General features: G+C 38.9%; 1 protein-coding gene across 8 annotated transcripts in view; it reads left to right on the top strand.

Moving 5' to 3' along the window:
* Positions 1–22,692, top strand: part of MEF2A (myocyte enhancer factor 2A) — a 70,232-nt gene that overhangs the window by 12,331 nt on the left and 35,209 nt on the right. For all 8 annotated transcript variants that reach the window (XM_089539169.1, XM_089539170.1, XM_089539174.1 and 5 more), the window contains exons 2-3: positions 13,868–14,059; positions 21,116–21,319. In XM_089539169.1, the coding sequence (XP_089395295.1) occupies positions 14,006–14,059; positions 21,116–21,319 (258 nt within the window). In that variant the 5' untranslated portion in view covers positions 13,868–14,005. The remainder of the gene's footprint in view (positions 1–13,867; positions 14,060–21,115; positions 21,320–22,692) is intronic.

Raw genomic sequence — 22,692 nt, 5'->3', positions numbered from 1 at the left:
TGAAGAGTAGATACATGGGCCTCAAGTTGCTGGTCCTTCTCTTCCGGCAGGGCAGCCAACTTGCATTCGCTGCAGGTGTAGCTACTCACATCCTTTGGCGAAAACACAAACGTATCACAGCTGTTGCAAGTTATTGCCTCAGTTCACTCGCCATCCATATTCAGTAGTCTTAAGTAAACACTGAAACAGAACTGGGGACCTCCCCCTCAAAAATTCTCTGCTAAATGGCCACACAAAATGCTTGTTGGCCTTGCTTGTTCACCAAATTCCAGGGGTTGGGGTTGCAGTGATATGGAGAGTTAGTAGGTACTATATGATCTCTTCAGAAAGGGATAAATTTGTCAGAGAAGCTACACAGAGCAGGAAGTTAAGCACAAAGGGGACAGTGCCTGCTTTTCCCACGGAGAGAATGAGAGGACACCAAGTCCTTAGCCCTGCAGTCATATTTTGCTTCAGAAATGAACAGATGGCTCTGGAGAACGATGTGGGGCAGTACATGTATCACCCTCCCATCCTTAGAGGCTGGGCCTTAAAGGCTTCCAAGCTCCTTTGCCTTAAGGCTTAGAGTCCTTCAGTTAAGACCATCCTTCTTTTCCAAAGGTCAATAGAGAACACAATTCTTTTCTATCAAGAGTAGCCAAAAGCGGAGGACTGCTGGATGTATTTGTTACAATCATTTGGATAATGTTTCATTGCACATAAATATATTTTGAGTTGGGATGTGAATACTGTATGTATGTAGTGAAAGACAACCACTCTGTGTTACATTGTGTGGATGTGGTTATAATAAATGGGATTAAATTATGTTGATCCACTTTTATAGCTGTATGGACTAAAAACTAAATCTTGGGAAATGTTTTTGGTTATCTGCAGAACAGACACCTGTCTTTTGTAAACTCACATTAGCTTCGGTAGTAGTAGTAGTAGTAGTAATAGAAGAAGAACACCACTGAGGCTGTTCTGTGCAAACAGTAGCCTTAGACTTTGGGAGGAGGATGACAGCAGTGGCTTTGATGGATGGTGTTCCCCTTCCCGAAGGTTTTATAAATTGAACGTATTTATTTTTGTTAGTCTCTCAGGATTGGTGAATTGAAATGTTTAGGTCACAGTTTTCAAGCCACATACTCAAGAGTATTTATACAAGGATGAATTGTGGGCATTTGAACTGAGCTTAGCTTACTGTGTCTCAGCTTGCTTTTCCTTACAGGGTTGTTGTGAATGGGGTGGAAGATAAAAATGTATGCTATTTTGAGAGCATTGAATAAAGGTAGGGTACAAAGTTAAATAATAATTATTTAAAGTACTTTATGGGGGATTTCAGGGCAGTAAGAATTGCAGCCTGCTTCGACTGAATGGCAGATTACAATCACTATATCTAGTTTAGAAAACAGTTACACTCATCCCTCCACATTCGCTGGGATTAGGGGCACAAGACCCCAGTGAATGTGGAAAACTGCAAATTCTTAACAAAATCACAATGGTTTTACTGGAGAGAACACCTTTCTAGGAATCTCTGGGTCCTCCAGTGCAACTCTGTGGTCAACATCTGCCCAACATTGACCATAGAATTTCACTGCAGGAACTACAAATGCCTAGTAGAGTCTTCTCTCTAGGAATCTCTAGGTCCCTCAGTGTGACTTTTGGTTAAAGCTGACTATAGAGTTGCACTGGAGAACCTAGATATTCCTAGAAAGAACATATTAATAAAATCTGTGAATAGTCAAAGCCGCAAATGTGGAGGGAGGACCGTATATGGTTGTGTGTATGTGCGTTCAAGTTGCCTGGCAACTTATGGCAATCCTATGTATTTCATATGGTTTCTTAGGTGAGGAGTACTCAGAATACCTTTTCAGTTCCTTCCTCTGAAATATAGCCTACAGCACTTAGATGTCATTGGTGTTCTTCCATCCAAGTATTAACCAAGACAGTTGGTTTATCAACTGCAAGTTGCTGTAGGAATCTTGGTTTTAGCTCATGATTTATTCATGACCAATGGTGGCCTTGTGAATGAGAGACGCCCAAGTCACCCTGCCATCAACAGCCCTTGCTTGATGAGAGTATGATAATTTAATGAATGCAAATATTTAAAACCAGCAGGCAGTCAAGGCAGCTTGGAAGGGGAGGTGGTCTTCTTTGCATCCATATAAAGGCAGCTTGGAAGGGGAGGTGGTCTTCTTTGCATCCATGTCAAGGCAGCTTGGAAGGGGGTTGGTCTTCTTTGCATCCATGCGATTCTCTTGTGTTCCAGGCAGGACACCGCAGAGATGCTCCTCATCTGTCCCAGAAAATTTAATTTTGAAGCCCTCTTAACTTTGGGACTTCTGCCAGGATTCACATGGGAATCAATCAGCTGAAAAAAAGAGGAGGATAAGGAGATGAGATCATAAGGGAAGGAGAATGAAAAAAGCAAGGAGAGGGTTTTTGATGGGGTTGAATGAAGCGTGGAGTTTTCAAGAATTTGTGCAGCTGTTTCCTCCTTTTCTAGGCTCAAAACAGAGGTCACTGGGAGGAATAAAGTTATTTTTTCCAGCATTATTCTGGCAAGGCTTTTAGTGCCAGCATTACGCTTCAGTTTAAATGACAATTCCCCATAAGTGTAATGGTTCCCTTCCAACATAAATGTAATCAACTTAGATCCGTTTAACCTATTAACAATTAACTAAATATATATACCTTTTCCTACTAAATTCCTTATTTCAGAGTTTAGTTGAGTAGATCTTGAGACTCATCTTGCTGGATTAATATGTCTAATCTGCCACAGTGGAACAAAAAATTGGGTGCATGCATAGCTTTTCAGCCAGTTGTGCTGAAACTGTCTTGCTCACACTTCAGTGTTTAATGGAAAGGAGGTAATTTCATTGCCAACAGTTTTAAGCACACTGAACAGCTGCAAATGCACCTGCATCTTGGAATAAACATTACTTACCACATATTGTTTTGTGGTTTTAAGTTGTCAATTCCTGTTTAAGTTTTTGCTCTTTCAAGAGAGTGTTCTAGTAATGTTTTTAGGTATTATATTATATTGAACTCACCATGCAGAATTTCTGCTTTGTTCATATGCATGGCATTCAAGAGGTAGTTCACAAATAACTATTTGAAACATTTTGAAGAAAACAAAATGGTTGTTTGAAGTTGCCTTTAACCTTAACAATGCAGTAGATAATAAAATCAAGCTACACGATGTGTGTGGTGTAACATTATTTAGTGTTTTGGTGTATGTTGCTTTTCTTTAAAATGTTTCAAATAGTTATTTGTGAGCTACCTCTTGATGTTTCTGTTCTTTGGAGAAGAATATTATTTTCAAAAACAGAGGGAAGGCCTTTATTTGTCAAAGCTGTTGTACACCACTTTGATCTATTTTGGAAAAGCGGTCTATAAATAAACTGTATTATTATTATTTATTATTAAAACAAGTCTTCTTTCCTTACAAAAGAGATTGAGATATTCTTTCATTAAATGTGTTCATTAGTTTAGAAGTTCTAAAACTAACTTTTCAGTGCAATTCCACACTGTTCTCTTATGAATGAGCCCATTAAGTTATCTGGAGCTTATTCCTAGTCAGTAATAGACATATGGTTTAGAGACCTATGCGCTAAGTTGAATGAGAGAAATGCAGCACCTGTGTAATTATCAGGTAGTACCATGAACTATGGCTTCATGTGAAGCAAAGCCTCCATTTTAGGTTTTGGGGTGTGTGTGCATGTAATCCCTGCTGCCCTCTTACTTGGAGATGGGAATGCATATTGTTTCCTATCTGTAGGCCAATATTTTGTTTTCCATATTTGTTGACACATTTTAGTTAGCACTTGAGTAGATTCTGTCTCTGTAGATTGAAGCAGCTCTACTGGTATACCATCCTTTCCTGGTGATTTCTTTCTCCCAAATGCTCTGAGTACATCTTCCACTTCATTTTTTAAAACAGGAGGCTTGTCTTTGTATAGCAGTTCTTCAAATAATCCGTCTTCCCTTTATACTGTTCTTCTGTGTATTGTTTGCATTGTCTTTATTTCTGTGAAACGTGTTTCCTTGCTGGTTGTAGAGCATCCTTACTCTTGGCTTAAATTTCCCTTTGATGTCTTGGATCTTGTGGGAGAGGCCTCCTGTTCTTCCTTTTGTTATCTTCTGTTCTTCTGCATTGATTGTTATAGTAGTTCTCTTTGTCTCTGCATCCTTGTTGTTGAACAAATACATTCAGGGCTCTACCTCTATGTCTGTCACCTTTTCTTTTTGCTTCTCAACTGTCCCTAACTGTTGAAGAGTTTCACCTGTCATCCATTGAGGTTTCTCCTCCTTTTTACATCCATCTCTGACAGTGGCTTTATTCCAGAGTTCCTCTGGGTCCAGACAGGCCCATTCCCAGTTTATATTTACAGTAGAAATCTGCTTAGGTAAAAATCCATTCTCTCTGTTAGGATGCTAAGCAAGACCATATAGTTGAAGGCTGTGTCCACAATTTCCTGAGGCAAGGTAGTTACTAAGCAGAGTACTGTTTCTCTGTCATGTAAATTCATGATGTTTCATTGGTAGAAACATAAACTGCAGGCACGGGCTATTCTCTTGTGGGTTTATACTTAGAAAAACAGCCTTTAGTGCGATGGGCTTGTTTAAATGCAATGCTAAACCTTCATTTATTTACATGAACATGTTAAGGCAAGCGGACTTCTAACTTGTGTCGTTCATCTTCCTTTCTCTGATAATGCTATGAAAAGGTTCTGAAGCTTTTGCGTCCATTACGGATTAAGCCCAGATTTGTTTTGTCATCTGGACAAATTGTGATTAATCTGTATCAGGGTTGGGAAAAATAGTTTTTAAAAAAGGAAGAGAAAAGCAAAACAAAACTTATTTTGTTTAAACCAGGTTTCTTTTTTCATTAATCTTTTAATTAAAAAAATTGAATCCTGTTTATTATATTAATTACAAAAAGCTTTATCAACCATGTTTTAATGCTTTCTAACATTAACAAACCAAAGTTACTAGGGTTTGATATGAATCTTTCAATACAAGGCCAGTTATTATCCCTATTTATTATTCTTGCCTATTATTCCTATTAAATCTGAATGTATGCAGTCTATACATAATAAGACATACAAAGAGCTCTCAGAATTCAATGCAAACAAGATTAAATTAATGTTAAGCATTAATCCAATTTACTACTTTTCAGAGAAACACAAAAAAAAAGAAGTTAAGCATTAGTGCTGGCATTAAATAATCACGCTTATTGGAATAAAAACACCAGTTTAGATGCTGTTTAAGCCACTCGCTTAAATAATGATTGTTTTATAAAAAGTGTTCTTTTAAAGCAAGTGGTTTCGATTGAGTTGAGGTTAATTGAAGGATTTGTTTCCAAATGGCATTTCTTTCACTATAAAATAATGTGATTAAAAAGGAGCAGCTGACACTGGATACTGGTCTAATATTGAAGAACTGCTAATAAACTTAAACTGTTTAAATTCAAACCAAAAGAGGGCTGGAAAATAGTAATAGTTTTTTTAAAGTCATTAAACCCAAGTTTAAACCCAACCCTGATCTGAATAATAGTTTGTTCAAACAAACCAACTTCACGCAGTAGTTTATAAGCTGTCTTGTTCCAACAAAGAGTATTTAAGTTCTGCCCAAAGCCTGAACTGTGGTTAATCTCAATGGAAGCAGCAACTCCCAATTTGTTTCCATGTTTGCTGGGTAAGCCATGTTAGGGTAGGTTTTAGGAATCATTGCTCTGAAGTGAGAGGCAAATTATGGGATCTGTTGAACTTCACTAGATAGCTCAGGGGACAATGCTGACATTTGGAGCAGAGCCCTTTCTGATAGCCTGCATGCATCTGGAAGGGGCAACGGTCTCTTAATAGAACGTAGCCCCAAGCCATTTAAGGCTTTAAAGGTTAAAATCGTCACTCGAAGTTGTGCATAGAAATTAATTGGAAGCCAGTTGGGTATTTTAACATCTATATTATAGTCTCCCATTTAGTTGTCCTCTGTCAGGAAATCCCAAATATCTAAACAGATTTACTAAGAAAGAATACAGTGATACTGACTTGATGTCTGAGTAAATGCCTGCTGTATGTCTGGTTTGAGTGACAGTCCAGTTGTATTCATTTTATTTACTTTCTTTTAAGTTTTAAGACACTGTAGACTTCTAACATACTGATTTTATTGTACCTAAAGAGCTGTACATAAAAGAGTTTGCCTCGGTATATCTTCTTGCTTTCTATCCATGATGGTGGTGACGCAGTGTGTTTTGGACCTAACACAGCTGCATCTTTGAACATAACATGAAAAATGGTTAACTGGTAGAGAGGAAGGATTGCTAAAGTTTCAGTTACTGATATTTAGCAGGAAGATATTAAGCTCCAACAATAAACAGCCATTTCAGATTATGTAGATCTAAAGCAGTATGTGTTAGAAAAATAAATAGTGAATGGGATTTTCGAATGATACTTAGTTCTGTAGGCCCTGAATTTGCTGATGCAGATTGAAATAGTAGATTAGTGTGGTTGGCATCTCAGCTGTTGCCATCCAGTCCTTAACCGTCATTGCTTCAGCTGCTATGGCTCTTCAAGCAAGCAGATAGTGAAAGAGCTGGGATGTACTGCCAGCTTTGGATCTCTTGGCAGTTACTCTCACTTATTTGAAAAGACCCTGGCCTGGAGTATAATCTGTTTATCATTTGTTTGTATTGTCTGATGCTGGAAAATGTAGGAATTACACTCGTCCCGTCCAATTCGCAGGGCATCCATTCCAGACCTCCTGTATTGTTTTTAATGGCCAAGTGCGCACACACCATTTTGTCCCTTCTGGCTTCCCATCCACGGAAATTCAGAACCACTAATGGTAGGTCAGCAAATCTGGAAGGGCGACAGCATTTTATATTTTCATGCAAGCATATCAAGACCTGTGCTACTTGTTCAGAGAGGAAGACCACATGCTAGATGGATGGACTCACTTACCTACTACTACTACTACTACTTGTGGTCTGAAACTACAAAACATCTATGAAAACGTTTAACAACAAAGGTTCACTAATAATTTTGTTGTGAATGCGAGAGATTGGCCAGTGTAGAGTAGTGGTTTGAGCATTGGACTGTGACTCTGGAGACCAGGATTTGTTTCCTTGCTCAGCCATGGAAACCCAATGGGTGACCTTTGGTAAGTCACACTCTCAGCCCCAGAAAACCCCGTGATAGGTTCGCCTTAGAGTCACCATAAGTTGGAAATGACTTGATGGCACACAACAACAACAACAGACAGTAGATTGGGAGCATGTACTCTTTTTAATAATTTTTAATCCCTACCTGTTTGCTTGGAAAGCCTGGAGATGTTGGAAGCAACCCTTGTTGAGTTTCTGCTGCACCTCTGCTATGAACAGATCATTCTTAGGTACTCAGCAGCCTGGGAGAGGGATGTGCTTAGTAGATAAGCTAAGTTTAATTGTAGGAGTATAATCAGGAGTTGTTTGTAAGGGGCACTTCATTCTTAATCCTTAATAATAGATGCATGTTCTCACAGCTGTAATATTGCCAGTGTCAGTCTTCTCTTGCTCCTGCAAGTCCTTCACAGGTAGTTTCAGAGTTCGGATTTCTAATTCCTTTTTGGAATATAGGACTGAGACATGTCCTCTGGCAGTACGTTTGTATCCTGGCCTAGGCTGTAAAATACTGCAGGGATCTGGTTTCTTCCTGAAATGTAATACCATCCTTTCCTGTTTACCAAGAAGGTAAAACTTTTCTTTCCATAACATGTATATGTCTGGGGATTAATGACAAAAAAATGTTGTCATTTTTGAAGATTAGAGAGCTTTTTAATAGTTGTTTTGTCTAAGAATTTTAAAGATACATCCTATTGCAAGCGAAGAATTTTTATTTTTAACATTTGTGTGGAAAAGTGAAGCTAGATCTGTTGATCTTACACTTGCTATCTTGGTTTAATAAACGAAAATATAATGAATGCCCATGTATTCGCTTCCCTTCTTGGCACTTTCCTGTTGACCCCAGAAGTCTTCACTATGCTTTCCTGTTATCTCCCTAAGTAACTGTTGTTACCATTCTCTGGAGTCTGGAGTTGATTTAAGAACTTGGCATGTTATGAAGTTGATGAGACCAGGTTTGTGGTTCACATGTACCTGAATCTGTTGTTAATTCCAGATTTCCTTTAACATATAAATTGCTTAAGTTCAAAGAATTTCTCGTTACCGAAAGAAGGATCATCCTCAAAAATGTCAAGTTAAAAGGCCAAACAAAACCTGGGTGTTCCAAATTCTTAATTTACTCTTGAATTTTACTGCCAAGTACGGAGATCGGTATTTTAACATTTTGCATGTATGAGATTAAAGTCAAGGCACAGCAGCAGCCATTACCATCAGAAGTCACTGTGATTATATTCTTAGTTGGCATAGATTGATCAAAGTATGGCCCTTTTGACTTCATCTACATGTCACACCTTTCATCCTTTCCTAGACTAGGAAGCCTGGAATTAACAACAGAATCCAGCTATATTAGGAAACTAGGCTCATCATCTTCAGAACAAGCCAAGTTCTTCAACCAACTTTCACACAGCTGTCTTCCGGTCTTCTTCTTTCCTTCATCTAGATGAGAAGGAACTCGTGCAAAGTCATTCCCTAATGACCACCATGTGTCATTTCCTACTGTTTCCAGATGTAACATGCAAGATTATTTCCCCCCCTCTTCTTGCCACAAAAGACTTCTTTCCGTTATTGTTTGCTTATGTTGCATGAGTGTGCGGTCTTCTAACTAGTGTAAGTGCCTAGAAAGCAAGGACGGTTGTTGGTGTATCAGTGGTTAACATGTTTCTCCTTAAGGGAGAAATTCATTAAAGAGTGAATATGAGTTTGTGGACACTGGCAACTTATCACATTTTGTCTTGATTACTTGTGAAATTTAAAAAAAGCACATAGCAATGTGTTCATTTGTTCCTCTGAACACTAGTGTTTGTCAATGCCTGTCTCCTTAGAATAACTTACAAGTTCATAGCCTATATTTAGTTCATCCTATATGATTGATTGCAGTACAGCATCCAAGACAACTATGGCTAAAAGTGTGTGAGAGTGTGCATATGTGTGTGAGAGAGAATGAATGTGTTGATAAGGCTTCACATATAGGATCTTGTTTGTTGCCTCCTGCTCAATGTGTGGCCTGTTGACAGCCTATGGATTTTAAATGGAATGTTTGGGCAGATGAGTAATAAAATGAAGAACTTGAATGTTGTATTTTTGTGTAGCATGTTTTGTTTTTGTAGACTCATGTTTATAGATTAAAACTTCAGTTCCTCTTCATAGTCCCTGTGAGTCACACAGATGGATTATCCTGTGTCTGTGCAGTTCATCTTTTGGAACCTTCTAGAGCGTTACATAAGTGTTTTGGCAGTAGTCCCTCCCACCTCCAGCATCCTTTCCACCAAAAATGCCACTTCCTTTCCAGCAGCATAAATACAGTCTTCTTTGGATGGACCTTCTTTTTCATCAGTCTTCATCGGCATTCTTTGGCTTATTTGGTCCCAGGAATACACCTGTTTGGCATTTGTTGTGAACACTGGTGTTTTAAGGCCACAGTCAGCCTTCTGGCTATTTCTTTCCCTGGCGTCCTTCAAAAAATGTGTCTCCTCTGCTGCTAAGGTCCTGTAAAGAGATGGAACTGGAAGGGTCTTCTCTGCCTTGGCAAAGCTCATGTGGTTGCCTCTTGTGCCCATTGTATTGCCTTTACGCCTTGAAGACAGCAAGGTCCAACTCCCATATTTGGGTCTGTATCTATTCCCTCCTACTGCTGGACAATCCCTGGAGCCAGAGATAGAGTTGGTGCTTTGACAGCACAAGAACACAGAAAGGAAATGCACCACGGATAAATACTGTGACCATTCTCCCGCTCTACCTTCAAGACCTCATCCCATGCCAAGTTGCTGCTAAAACCATTTCTTTACTGGAGAGAATTTGGAACCTGTCCTTTCTCCAACTGTACACTTTCCAATGCTGCACACTTATCTAGAATATCATCCAGTTGGTATTCCCTATATCTTTCTCTCTTCTTCCACCTCCCTCTCTCCTTCTAAAATATATGCATATACCGTAACTATTATCATTTAATCGTTTTAGGATGTCCATATTAGTATCTCTATTTGATTTATGTAAAAGAGAATCCTCCTGCAGTTAAGTCATACAGAATTTACTTGTAAATGTTCAATTGAGCTATCCCCTAGATGAGGAAAAGACTACATAGAGCTAGTGTTATGTGCACTAAGGCATTTGGTCAGTCTAAGCAGAAGGATTATGCTAGGTTGCTGCCTGTGACTTCAAATGTAACTCTGAAATGCTTGTGAAATACTCTGAATGCCGCAGAAGAAAATGATCCTGACATTTGTCTGAGATTATCAATTACCGAATGATATGCCTGCACTTAGCAGCTAACCCATGTAGTGTAGACTGTTTGGTGATGGTGGGGGGGATTCATGTAGGTGTCTTTTAAATGTTTCCCCTTTGCATTATTCTGTAATGTATTTTAATTCATGCAGCTTTATAGTGCCTCATTTTGTTTAGTTGTGTCTTGCCTGTCCTTTGGATTGCTGCATTGGTGTCAGTGGAACTTGGGGTTTTGGGGTTGCAACTTGTCCTTATAATTTGTATTGGAGAGAATTTGCAAATTATTTATGATATGCATATCTCTGATCATTATAATGAGACTTTTAATGTGAAATTCTTTCAAAATAACCAGACATTATTTTGAAATGTTTAAATCAAAGGACATCTTGTAAAAGTGGCAATCATGTTCATCTGACAGTCATCCCATTTTTGTGATATTAAGCCTGCCTGATGATATAATAAATAAAGGGGCCTTATTTATAGCAGGAACACATTTGTGATCTGCATACAGATACAGCTGTATTTTATTTTATAAACTGGTGAAGTACTCTTACCCTGTTCCAGTTTTTATAACTTGCTCTGTTTCCTTTGGACGTTTTAATGATCGTCTAAAACAAGGAGGACTTGGATGTCAAAGGAACATTTAAACAGAAGCTCTTGCTCCAGTGATATTCCTCTTATGCATTTTTAATATTACATCAGAATGTCATGGCTATATCCTCAGTTGAGGCAGAATAGATTGTGAAATGCAGGCTGTGACTAATCCCTTTCTGCTGTCACTGCTTATTAGCTCAGATATGGTTTGTGGCCGCTTGTACTACTTTCCAACGTGTGGCTGAAAGGTTAGGGTATTTTGTGACAAGTTGCTCCAAATACGCATGTATAGGTTTCAATAGACTCTTTCTCTTTCAAGGGAACATTACTGCAGATTCTTAAAATGTCCTATTGCTCTCGTTCAGTATGCTGACAGACCTGAGTTGGGATCAGGGATCTGCAGTTTTTAACTAGCCTTGATAACAAGCTCATTGGATTCTCAAGTTGCCTAGGGAAATTTGCGGGATCAATAAACACTCAGAAAGTAGGGCTGTTTGCTTCTTTTTGAGTATCTTCTGTAGATGAGTGCATTGTGCGGAATAGAATTAGAAAAGTCCTTGACTGTCCTTGACAGTCCTTGATGCTTTCTTTGCTTTTGCCCAACCAAAAAGTGGCAACTTTACCAGTCCACTTGTTCACCTGTATTCAGGACGAAGCAAGTATCCTTTGGTGGGTCTAGGACTTACTTTTACTTAGGATTCCCCCCCCCCCCCCCCCAATTCACAGTATAGCAGACCTTTCTTATCCATAGGAGTTTGGTTCTGGCCTCCCTGTGGATGAGGAAAAATGTGGATGCTCAAGCCCCATATTATTCAGTGAGCAGTGATGTGTGTGCTTCCATGTCACCATGTCCATGAACATGCGCTGCCATTGAATATGGAGTGTGGTGAGCCGTGGATGCTCCAGTCCACAAATAGCTAGCCCACTGATGCAGCAGGCCCACTATACATACATGTGAGAATACTGAAGTTGAATGATCTAGGGAGGTCAGTTAGTTGAGATTTATATTTGCGCGGAAATTTAGAGCATCTGCTTATCTTTGTTTTTGCTTATCCAACTCCTGTCTCTCCTGGACTTACAGTGTCACACTCAAATCAGAGGTTAGCACACTTATTGATGGGGCAGAACCTATGGACTTCAGCTTGCATCACATTCCTCTCCGGTCAAGTCGAAGGCTTTCATGGCTGGTTTTTTCTGTGGGTTTTCTGGGCTATGTGGCTGCGTTCTGGAAGAGTTTATGCTTGATGTTTCTCCTGCATCTGTGGCTGACGTCTTCAGAGATGCCATCCACAGAAGCAGGCAAAACATCAGGAATAAACTCTTCCAGAATGCGGCCACATAACCCGGAAAACCCACAGAAAACTATCTCCTTTCCCTCCTTCCTAGCTTTGTCATACTAGCTTACAGTGTTGTTGGAATTATGCACATTACTAACCAGGACTGCATCTGAGCCATGTTTTGCAAGAAGATGTCAACCTGTGATTTGGCAGTTTACGTACAGTAAACTGTAGTGCTAACCGCACTTTGCCAGGCTTAGATGCTACTGCAGAATATGTTAAGGGAGGAAGCATGCAAACAAATGGCACTCTTAGAAACCTTCAGAATGATGATTCTGAAGGCTGGAACGTGGTATCTGATTTGGGCCAAGTTTTCCATAGTTTCTTGCATTCGCTTGTTTCTGATCTCATCCTTATCCCTCCATCCCATCTTGTATGCTCCGGCGTACACATATCCTAGAGGTCTCGTGCTTCTAGTCATTTTAAAACTGAAACCATACATTATAGACATTAAGATCTTGTGCTAGGGAGAAGGATGCCTTGAGTTTGCTTGTTCACATACAAAATGCAAATAGCTGTGGTGGAAGAGAAGGTAGAGTCTGAAGAGGCTAGATTCCCCCCCTCTCCTCAGTTCTTTCCATCTTTACAATCTTTGTGATTTATTGCAGCCATCATTGTAAAAATATCTTTAGTAATCAGTAGCATATATCCTTTTTGTAAAAGTGTAGTTCATGTGGCTCAGGAAATATTCAACCTTCTGTGTTTGTAAGCCTTCCCTTCCACTTATGTGGGCATCAGAACAGGCCTATGATGAGAAAATATGCAAGCAATAAAGAAGTGTTTGGATTAGTAATTGGCTTGCTAGTGATGTGCGAAAGATTGCAGGTTTTACAGTATGAATATAACCTTGAATTTCTCAGCTATTTGTCAGTCTATATGTTCCTGTGAAATCGTCTTTTGGGAGAACGGAGGCCTGTGTGGAGATGTCTCAGAATGGAATTATTTTTCAAACGCATTCGGAGGATGTTAGTTCTTGAATGACGTTTGTATTTTAACCTATACAATTATCAGGAGGAAAACCAAAGAAGAAGAATGGAAAGTGGGACAAAAGCCTGGAACTTGAATTTGCTTTAACTTCTTAGAACAAAGTGTTGGAAAGAGATTTGTTTTTGTCAATATGTCTGCAACACGCTTTGATTTTGATTTATCTTATATAACATCTAGAACATGGAGGGATTTAGGTTGTAAAAGCTGAACAACTTGTAAAAAAATACGCCGCTTCAGAATAATATATGGTTTCATTTCTGTCCAGGGGAAATTTGCTTTTGTCGCTAAAGACTGCCCCGGGTTTTCGAAAGGTTGCTGTTGATGATTTCTGTTTCCTCTAAACAAATGGGTGATGAATGCAAACTTTGACATAACCTTTGTGGTTGAATTGCATAGACTGACTCCATGATGCAAGTGCTTTAGACAAGGTACAGTGAAGCATCATACAAGCCACTTCACAGAATGTCAGTCTGATTAGAGAAGAGGGCGGTTTGTCTTACAAATGACTTCTAACGTGTAAACATTAATGATATGAATGATGTACTTTTGACATCAGAGACTGATTTTATTTTCCCCCTCATTCTAGGTTTCTCTTAAGGACAAACAGTGTGGTGTTGCATGCAGGCTTTAGTAGTAGAGCGCAACTGACTACCATGTGCTAGGATACGAAGTTTGTGGATTCTTTTACTCGTGCTTCTGGATTATAAAGAAGGAAACCGTTAAAATGGGGCGGAAGAAAATACAGATCACAAGAATAATGGATGAACGGAACAGACAGGTAAGAAATGGTGCTTTCTCGAGAGTTTAGTCAAATAATGTAAAAGTGAGCAATTCACTTTTTAAAAAATGATACCTGTTAACTTGTACATTTTCCCAAGCTCTGTTCCTTCCATTTACCTTTGTCCTGTGAACAAATCTTTGATTATATAAAATTCTAGAAATACTGTGTTGAAGAAGCTAGTTAAGCATCTGTCGATAAATGTGGAGGAGATGGATTGAAAGAGGTCTGAGAACATTTTAGGGGGTTTAAAGAGGCCTGCCATAATTTAGGGTTTGAGGATTTATTTTATTTTCATGCTTTCTTGCAGTGAATTTCTGATATTCACGCACACTGGATTTATCCTTGTCATAAGTGATAGTGATGGTTGTTGTGTGCCTCCAAGTCATTTCTGACCTCTGGCAACCCTAAGGTGAACCTATGATGGGTTTTTCTCACAAGATTTGTTCAGAGGGCGTTTGTCATTGCCTTCCCTTTGAGGTTGAGAGCATGTGACTTGCCTGAGGTCACCCATTGGGTTTCATGGACAAGCAGGAAATTGAACTTTGGTCTCCTGACTCATAGTCCAATAGTCAGACTGCTCTTTATGGCAGTTTTGGCTCTTTGGTGATCATGTCATTATGATGTTGCCTGCAGACATGAAGTCTGTTACTATATGTCTGGCTAGATTTGAAGACTTTAGTAAAAGCTGTTACCATCCCAGTTTTGTTGGTGGAAGCAGTAATAAAAAGTCAATCAGAAACTAGCTTATTTGATGCAGTGTAGTTCCTTGTTCCACCAAGGATCAGTCTTCTTCATCCCCTTTTTTGCTTGTGGCGTGTGTCCTAGATTGTAAGCCTGCAGGCAGGGTCTGGCTTAGCTTTTATTGAAGTGGGAGCTTTTTGCTTAAAGAGCAGGTTAGAAACATTCTTAAATTAAAAGAAATTATTACCTTGCTGAAAATATAATTTAATGGCATCTGGCTCCATATACTCCTTGGCTGACAAGAAAAGTGTGGTTGTTAGTTTGTAGACCATTTGTTCTTTTAGAATTACAACAAAGTAGTGTGGTTTGAGATGTGGCAAGATCAAACAAAGAAACCTTTGACAGCGCAGGCATGAGAACTACCATTTGTTGTTATTAAGCATCCTTGAGTTGCTCTCAACCCATGGTGACCCTGTGAATGCGACATCTCCAAGACCTCTTGTCCTCCACTGTTCTGCTTCATTCTTGTAAAGTCATACTTGTGACATCCTTAATAGCATCCGTCCATCTAGCATGCAGCCTTGCTTTCTTTCTACTTCTCTTCACCTTTCCTAGCATTATTTCCCCCATCTCATGATGTGTCCGAAGTATGACAGCCTCAGTTTTGTAATCTTGGCTTCCAGGGAGATTTCTGACTTGATCTGCTCTAGGACCCAGTTGTTTGTCTTTTTGGCTGTCCACTGGCTGATTAATTTCCACAGTTAAAACATCTGACTAAGCCTAGGTCAGAAAGCCTATAGCAACGCCTTGCATATTCTCAACAAGTTTGTTGAGAAAAGGAATAGTTCTCTTTATATATACTGTAACATGGCCAACCTAGCAGTTTGAAAGCATGCAAATGCAAGTAGACAGATAGGTACCACTTCGGTAGGAAGGTAATAGTGTTGACCATGGTCTCATCTTTGGACAACACTGACTCTTCGGTTACAACTAGACATTCACCTCAAGGGAAAACCTTTACCTTTTTAACATGGTTACCATATATTTTCTTCTTTTGACAGCTCTAGCATTAGTACAGTCCTTTTATAAGCTTTTTTCTGAAGTAACTACACAGTGAAGAAAATCTTTAAATGCTTCCCTTCAGATAGGATTATACCTAAACTCAGTGTGCTGTATACAGAGTGACTGATACTCCGGGGGATTATAATTAACACGAGGCTGGCATTGTAGTAGTAATTAGGAACTCTTATCTGTTTGAATAAGCTGTAGGCCATTTATATAATTGAGCTAGACTGAATAAAGGGTTGTAAACTGGCTATCAAAGGGAAACCAATGTCAGCAGCATCAAATAGTCTCCTTTGTTATCAGTAAAGAAATGACATGGGAAATGCAATTTACTTGTTCGCATGAATGAAGAGTATGAAATCATTTTGCCACATGCAGAACTTTAAATTTCTAAACAGATCCTTCAACTGTTGACTGACTTAATAAAATACTGAGACAAATCTCGGGCTTAATGAGAATACCAAAGTTAGAGTTGTCTTCTCTGTTCCTGCTATTATGGTTATGCCAATGGTGAAATTGCAGTGGACAGTATAAGAGAGACTTGCCCAGAGAGTTGTAGCGCATTCCAAAGCCATCTTCTTCACACATACCTATAAAATGTGTGGGATACTAAAATATAGATTGGGTCCCTCTTACCCGAATGTCTGGGACCATAGGTATTTTGGATGTTTTTTGGATTTTAAAATACCTATATTTGCATATATATACATACTGGATTATCTTGGCAATGTGATCCAAGTCTAAACACATTCATTTATGTTTCATTGACCCCTTAAACACAACAACAACAACAATAATAATTTTATTTATTTATAGCCCACCCAATCGCAAGGAATCCGGGCGGATTACAGCAGTAAAAATACAGAGAGTACAATAAAATAAAATACAATAAGATAAGATAAAAGAGAGTGATATAAATCACAGAATTCACAGCTAGACCTGATGGAACTGGGCCTGTCTTTTTCACTCCCTCCTGGGTCTAATGATGACAGTAGGTATGGAGGGAGGGTTCTTCTTGAGGCAAGAATTTTATTTTAATTAATTTTAATTTAATTCTTCTCATTAAATTTAAGAGAAGAATTAGTGGACAGAGCGACATAAGTTACAGTAAACAGGGAGAGGAACTTGGTAGGGAAGGCCTGCCGGAAGAGACCCGTCTTAAGAGCCTTCTTAAAGGCTGTAAGAGTAGAAATGTCGTGGATCTCCTTCGGCAGGTCATTCCGTAGCTACAAAGCCTGAAGGGAATTTTATACAATATTTTTTAATGAGTTTGTGTGTGAGACAAAATTTGTGTACGTTGAACCATCAGAAAGAACAGGCGTCACTGTCTCAGCCACCCATAAAAAAGGTTTTGGTTAACTTTTTGGAATAATTTGGATTTCGAAATTCCAGATAAGGGAGACTCAACCTGTAATCTTGGGAACCCCTCAGCTATATATGCGAACATGCAGCTTCTTTGGATCATCACTATACAGGTTTATAAATCTTTCATCTGCGCAATACAGGTGTTCTTGTTTGCTTTTCTTTCTCATAACACTTGGATTTCAGATGCTTTCCTTTGGTGGCCACTGTCCTTTGAGGTGGGGCAGTTATCAGCGTCCTCCTTAAAATGTGATGTCTAGAACTAGATACAGTATTCCCAGATGCAGCCTGGCAAGTGCAGAAAAGAGTGTTAAAACAGATTGCATTGAGTCCAACTTCTAGTCATGCTGGAATACTGAACAGAAACCTTACTGAGAGATGCTCATTCAACCTCTGCTGGTTGTTGTTAATTTCTATCAAGATGGCTTTGACTTATGGTGACCATATGAATAAGAGACCGCCAAGAGACCTTGTCATCAACAGGTTTTGCAGGTTGACATTCTTGATACAAACCATAAGTCGTCAGAACCTCTCTTTAGGGCACAGAGGTATTCTGTTATGATTAAATTGGGTGCAAAGACCCCTGAGCTCATTAGAGGAAGGAGTGAAAACATCTCTGAAGTTTTCAGTAACGTGTGGACATGGAAACAGAGGAGACATTTCTGTAAATGATCTGGTCTGCCGTGCAAAGCAAAGGAGAAAATAGGGAAAGGAGGAGGCCTATTGTGGAAATGTCAGACTTCTCAAGTAACAGAATTGTGCTCGAGTTTGATTTATAGCCACGCTAGACAATGCGGGCATAGCTTGCTTTAGAGTGCTTTGCTAATGCAACGCTTGCCATTATATTCATGTTTATTGTTTTTGGTGCTTGCCTTGTTCTTAAGGCCATCTGTGGCCATGGCCATTTTGTTACCTGGGCTCAGTAATATGTTTTTAGCCCTTTATAGGCACCGGCATGTGGGGGGAAAGGCTGTGGTTCTCTTTAAGGTGATATTTGCTTTCTAACAGTGATCTAGAATTTAACTCACTGTGTTAGATATGTATGTCTGCTTTTTTAAAAGTAGAAAGCACTGAAGGCTGCAATAGTGAGGGGCTGGATAGTAGCATTAACTGTTCACAGGTCTCAGTATCTTCTACTTTGGCATTAAACAGAATATTATTTAGATAGTCTCTTTGATTTGATTCTATTTCTTTTTGCTGCTACTGAGAGCAGGTGTCGGGTTTAAAAATAATATACCTTGTTTTCTGGAGTAAAAATACTGACCCTTTCCACTTGTTCTTCATGATACTCTACAGCAAATATGTATCACAGCAACCATTTTGATTTTCAGATACGACTTCATTATATGGAGCTCTAGTGCAAGTAGTCTAATGGAAAAACCAATTCTATCTGATCTCAGAGTAGTACTACTGTTGCATTGACCTCATTGTAAAGCTCATTATCTGAGTCACATAATTGTGGAATTGAGAACAGTAACTAAATTGTAACTTTTCTGATTGACACTTATATAACTTGTAGAGTCTGTAATGCTCAGAACTGTTAGCATTTTCACCATGAGGTTCATAGTTTGATTTTTCAAAATAAAAAATTATGTTAAAGGTATTTTGGCTGCTGACAGAATATTATAATTGGCTTAGAATATATAGGCAGATTGATTATTTCCAGAGGAAAATAGAATATTGTAAGTATGTATCTATTTAAATCCATCTTTGGAACTGTTACTTACCTCATTCATTTTCATCCGTTCTGCTGCCTTCCCAAACTGTATGGATAAATTCCTGAATAGTAATTTGTAGATTAGATATACTTCAATTTTGTCATTGGCAGGGATCTGCCGGTTTGGCATCTGCAGGTTTCAACAGCCTTCCTGTGTCTTGCCATAGAAGAATCTCATCTAGGAATGTCTTCCTAACAGGGCTGTGAGAGTTTCCTCTCTGGATGTGTTGTAGGTTTATGTATTGTATATATATGTGAACTTTAATTGATTTTTGATCCCACATCTTACACATGTTTGGCCGCTGTCCCAGAAGGAAATAAGAATGAGCTCATGGGTAGCTTCAGATAAGGGACAACTTAACATTTCTGTTGCTTCGGGATAGAAATTATGCGGTCCTGCTTGAGCAGTCTGGTTGGTGTCTGCAGTTGTACATGTCTACTTATAAAGTGTAATAGTCTTTAATGATGAGAGACAGTGTGATGTAGTAGTTTGAGTTTGAGACTATGACTCTGCAGACCAGGATTGATCCCACTCAGCCATGGAAACCTACTCAGTGACTTTGAGCAAGTCAATTCAGCCTCAGGAGCAGGCAGAGGCATCCCACCCAACAAATCTTGCCAAGAAAACCCCATGCTATGGTCTGCCTTAGGGTTGCCATAAGTAGGAAACTTCTTGAAGACACACAATAACAACAACAGCCACAACAAGACTTCAAGTGATGGCTACCATTGATTTAAGTTATTTTCTCACTTCCTTCAATGATGTGTGTTTTTAAGGCAAAGGGTAGTATCAAAGCCATGTTGTTGTTTGCATAGCCAAATACCAGATCTGCTGTATGAGATTATCGGCAAGATGAAAAAAACTATTTCCTGTTATATAAATTGTTTTGTTTTGCAGTCTACAGATTTGCACAGCCAGTGAAATTAACTGAAAGGAGGTTAAAATTTATTGGGCTTCAGCCTTCAAACATAACTCCTATCAGTTTATTTCCTGCTTCAAATACTATTTCTCCATCCTGAGCCATGCTGACCTTGGTGTATGTCCAGATTTGGTTAACTAGGGTATTCATAGTGAGCTTTAATGAATGAGAGCTTTGGATCTATCTGCCTGACTTTCTCATAGCATCAGATTGTGGCTAGTTAAAGGCATAAAGGTGGGATTCATAGTGATGACAAAGAGTAGGTGGAGACAGCAAAGGGATCCTCATAGGCTGGATTGTGACTTTGGCCTTCTTATTGGTAACCCACCTAGAGCACAGCATGAATGTTCTTGGAAGTAGTTAGCACTGGAAGGTGCCAACACCTTCCCCATGGGTAACCCTTTGTGTAGTTCTTCACAATTAGGAGAAATAATACTGCCTAGCTGGTTAAAAACTTTTCATCACTTGATGAGATGCCTTTTTCATAACCAATATATTGCCTTGACACCAGTGTTTCACAAACTGTATGTTTTGTTTCCCCGCTGAGTCTTCCTTCCAAGTGTATACATGAATGACTCAAGAAGCTGTAGCCAGGCCATACCTGTGTTACAGTCAGTACGGTTTTGGAGAACAAATGGTACACTTGTAAATTCTGTTGTATTGATTGAAAAATAACAGCTCTGTGTTTTATTGGGTTTCTTTATGTGGGTGCAGAATAGTAGAAGTTTCCCAAAGTAAGTTATCATGATGAAAATAATACTTTGCCTATTTCTCTTCTTGAATATTTTGGAATCCTCCCAGGAAGGTGAGTACAGTTCTGCCACATGGAAGGCAGTTTTGAAACAGGCCACATTTTCAAATGCAACTTTTGATACCATGTGAACCTGTGCTGTTTGAAGGAGAAAGGTTAAAAATCTCAGCGTACATATTAAATCCTTGTGTGTCTTATGAGTGTTTGTTCAAGTTGCCTGTCGACCTATGACCACCCCATGAATTTCATAGGGTTTTCTTAGGCAAGGGATAGTCAAAGGTGATTCTGCCAGTTCCATCCTCTGAAATATAACCTACAGGACCTGGTATTCATTGGTAGTCTCCCATCCAAAATCATAGCAATATATGTGCCCCCCCCCAAATAATAATTGCAAAATCCTATTTCTGAAAACATGCACAACTTAAACCTGTCTCCTCTATTATGTTTAAAGCTTGTCAAGTTGGAACAAGTACACACTGAATGATGATCGATTGCTGTCTGAGAATATTCTCTGGATTTTCTAAAAAGCCTTTAACCCTCTCCTTTCTCTTGTATAGGTGACCTTCACAAAAAGGAAGTTTGGATTAATGAAGAAAGCCTATGAACTGAGTGTGCTTTGTGACTGTGAAATAGCACTCATCATTTTTAACAGTTCTAACAAACTCTTTCAGTATGCAAGCACGGATATGGACAAAGTTCTACTCAAATACACAGAGTACAATGAACCGCATGAGAGCAGAACCAACTCAGATATCGTTGAGGTAACAAATTGTAATAATGAATTAATCTTACCTCCCTTAGTTTCTGTTAACTCAGTTATGCCACTGTACATTAATGAAAGTAATTATCACTGATCTTATATGTAAAATTATCTGAAGTGCTCAGGATAGATATCAGGTGGCTGCCTCTGAAACAACCTCTACCTAAGTCACAAAGTTAGCCCTTAAAATACTTTTTTTCTGAAAAGTTATGTTTTCTGTAGCTTATAGATGTGTGTATTTTAGGAAAAGAGAGAGGTTTTGTTGGTAGTGTTTTCACCTGTGTGTAGGAATAATGATGCCCATTTGCTCTGATATTTTAACTTCTACTTAAAGACAGCACATAAATTGAAGATTGGTCATAATGGGAAGACAGACAAATTGGGCGTGTTTAATTCTGATGTAACAGGAGAGGACATCTGGGTAGTTGTGCTATCTAGTCTTTCCTTATTGTAGCGACATGCTTTTTGTATTGAAATGGACACAACCATTTAAACATTGTTTCCATATGTATTTGCCTCCCCAACCTGGCTAGAATAAAAGTGGAATAGGTTTATTGTAAATAAATGTGGAAAGTTAAACATGTTCATAATTACATGTGTTCTTTATAAAATCAGAGTTGTTCTTCTGATATGAATATAGCATTTTATAACCATTTGAAAAGGGAAAGAGTTAAAAAAAGAAGCAAGGTTCTGACAGAAGTGCTTTCTTTACTTATATTTGGAATATCTTTACATGCACCAGAGTAAGTTTACTGTTCAGTTTGCTCTATTTTCTAAATAGTCAGGATCCCTTTTTAGGGGGGAAATTGGGGTTGGGATAGGGCATAGGAAGGAGGAGACAATTATCGTGACATACATACCTGTTCCAGCAAATTAGAGAGAGTGGATGGAAATGAAAATAAATTGCAACACGGTATATTGACCTTCAGCAAACCTTATATTAGGTAATTGTATAGCTATATTTCACAGCTTGTGGCTCTGTGCCAGCATTGGGAGCACACTTGGATCTGGCATAGAGGTGAGCCTCACAAATGTGACAAGAAGGACTTCATAGAGTGCAGTGGGTCATGCCAAGGGTATTTGGGATACTGACAGCATTGAACAAGGCATAGAAAAACACTGTTTTGGGAGTCCTACTACTTTACATCCTAGAGGTCAAATGGTTTCAGCATCCAGAGGAAAAGGATGACAGGAACAGGATTTACTAGCAGCAGTGTTCTCAATAGTTTCTTCAGCAGGTATTGCTGGAAGCATCTGCTTCGCTTATCCCTGAATTGTCCCTGAATCAGGACATTAATGTCAGTGGCTGTGGCCAGGTCTGTTTTCTCAAGTGTTGAGTTTGTTAATTTTATCCAACTCAAGTATCGTTCTCAA

Source organism: Sceloporus occidentalis, unplaced genomic scaffold (genome assembly GCF_023333645.1).
Source record: "Sceloporus occidentalis isolate IW3139 unplaced genomic scaffold, rSceOcc1.0.p SCAF_9, whole genome shotgun sequence".
NCBI lineage: Eukaryota > Metazoa > Chordata > Lepidosauria > Squamata > Phrynosomatidae > Sceloporus > Sceloporus occidentalis.
This window is presented reverse-complemented; position numbering and strand designations above follow the sequence as displayed.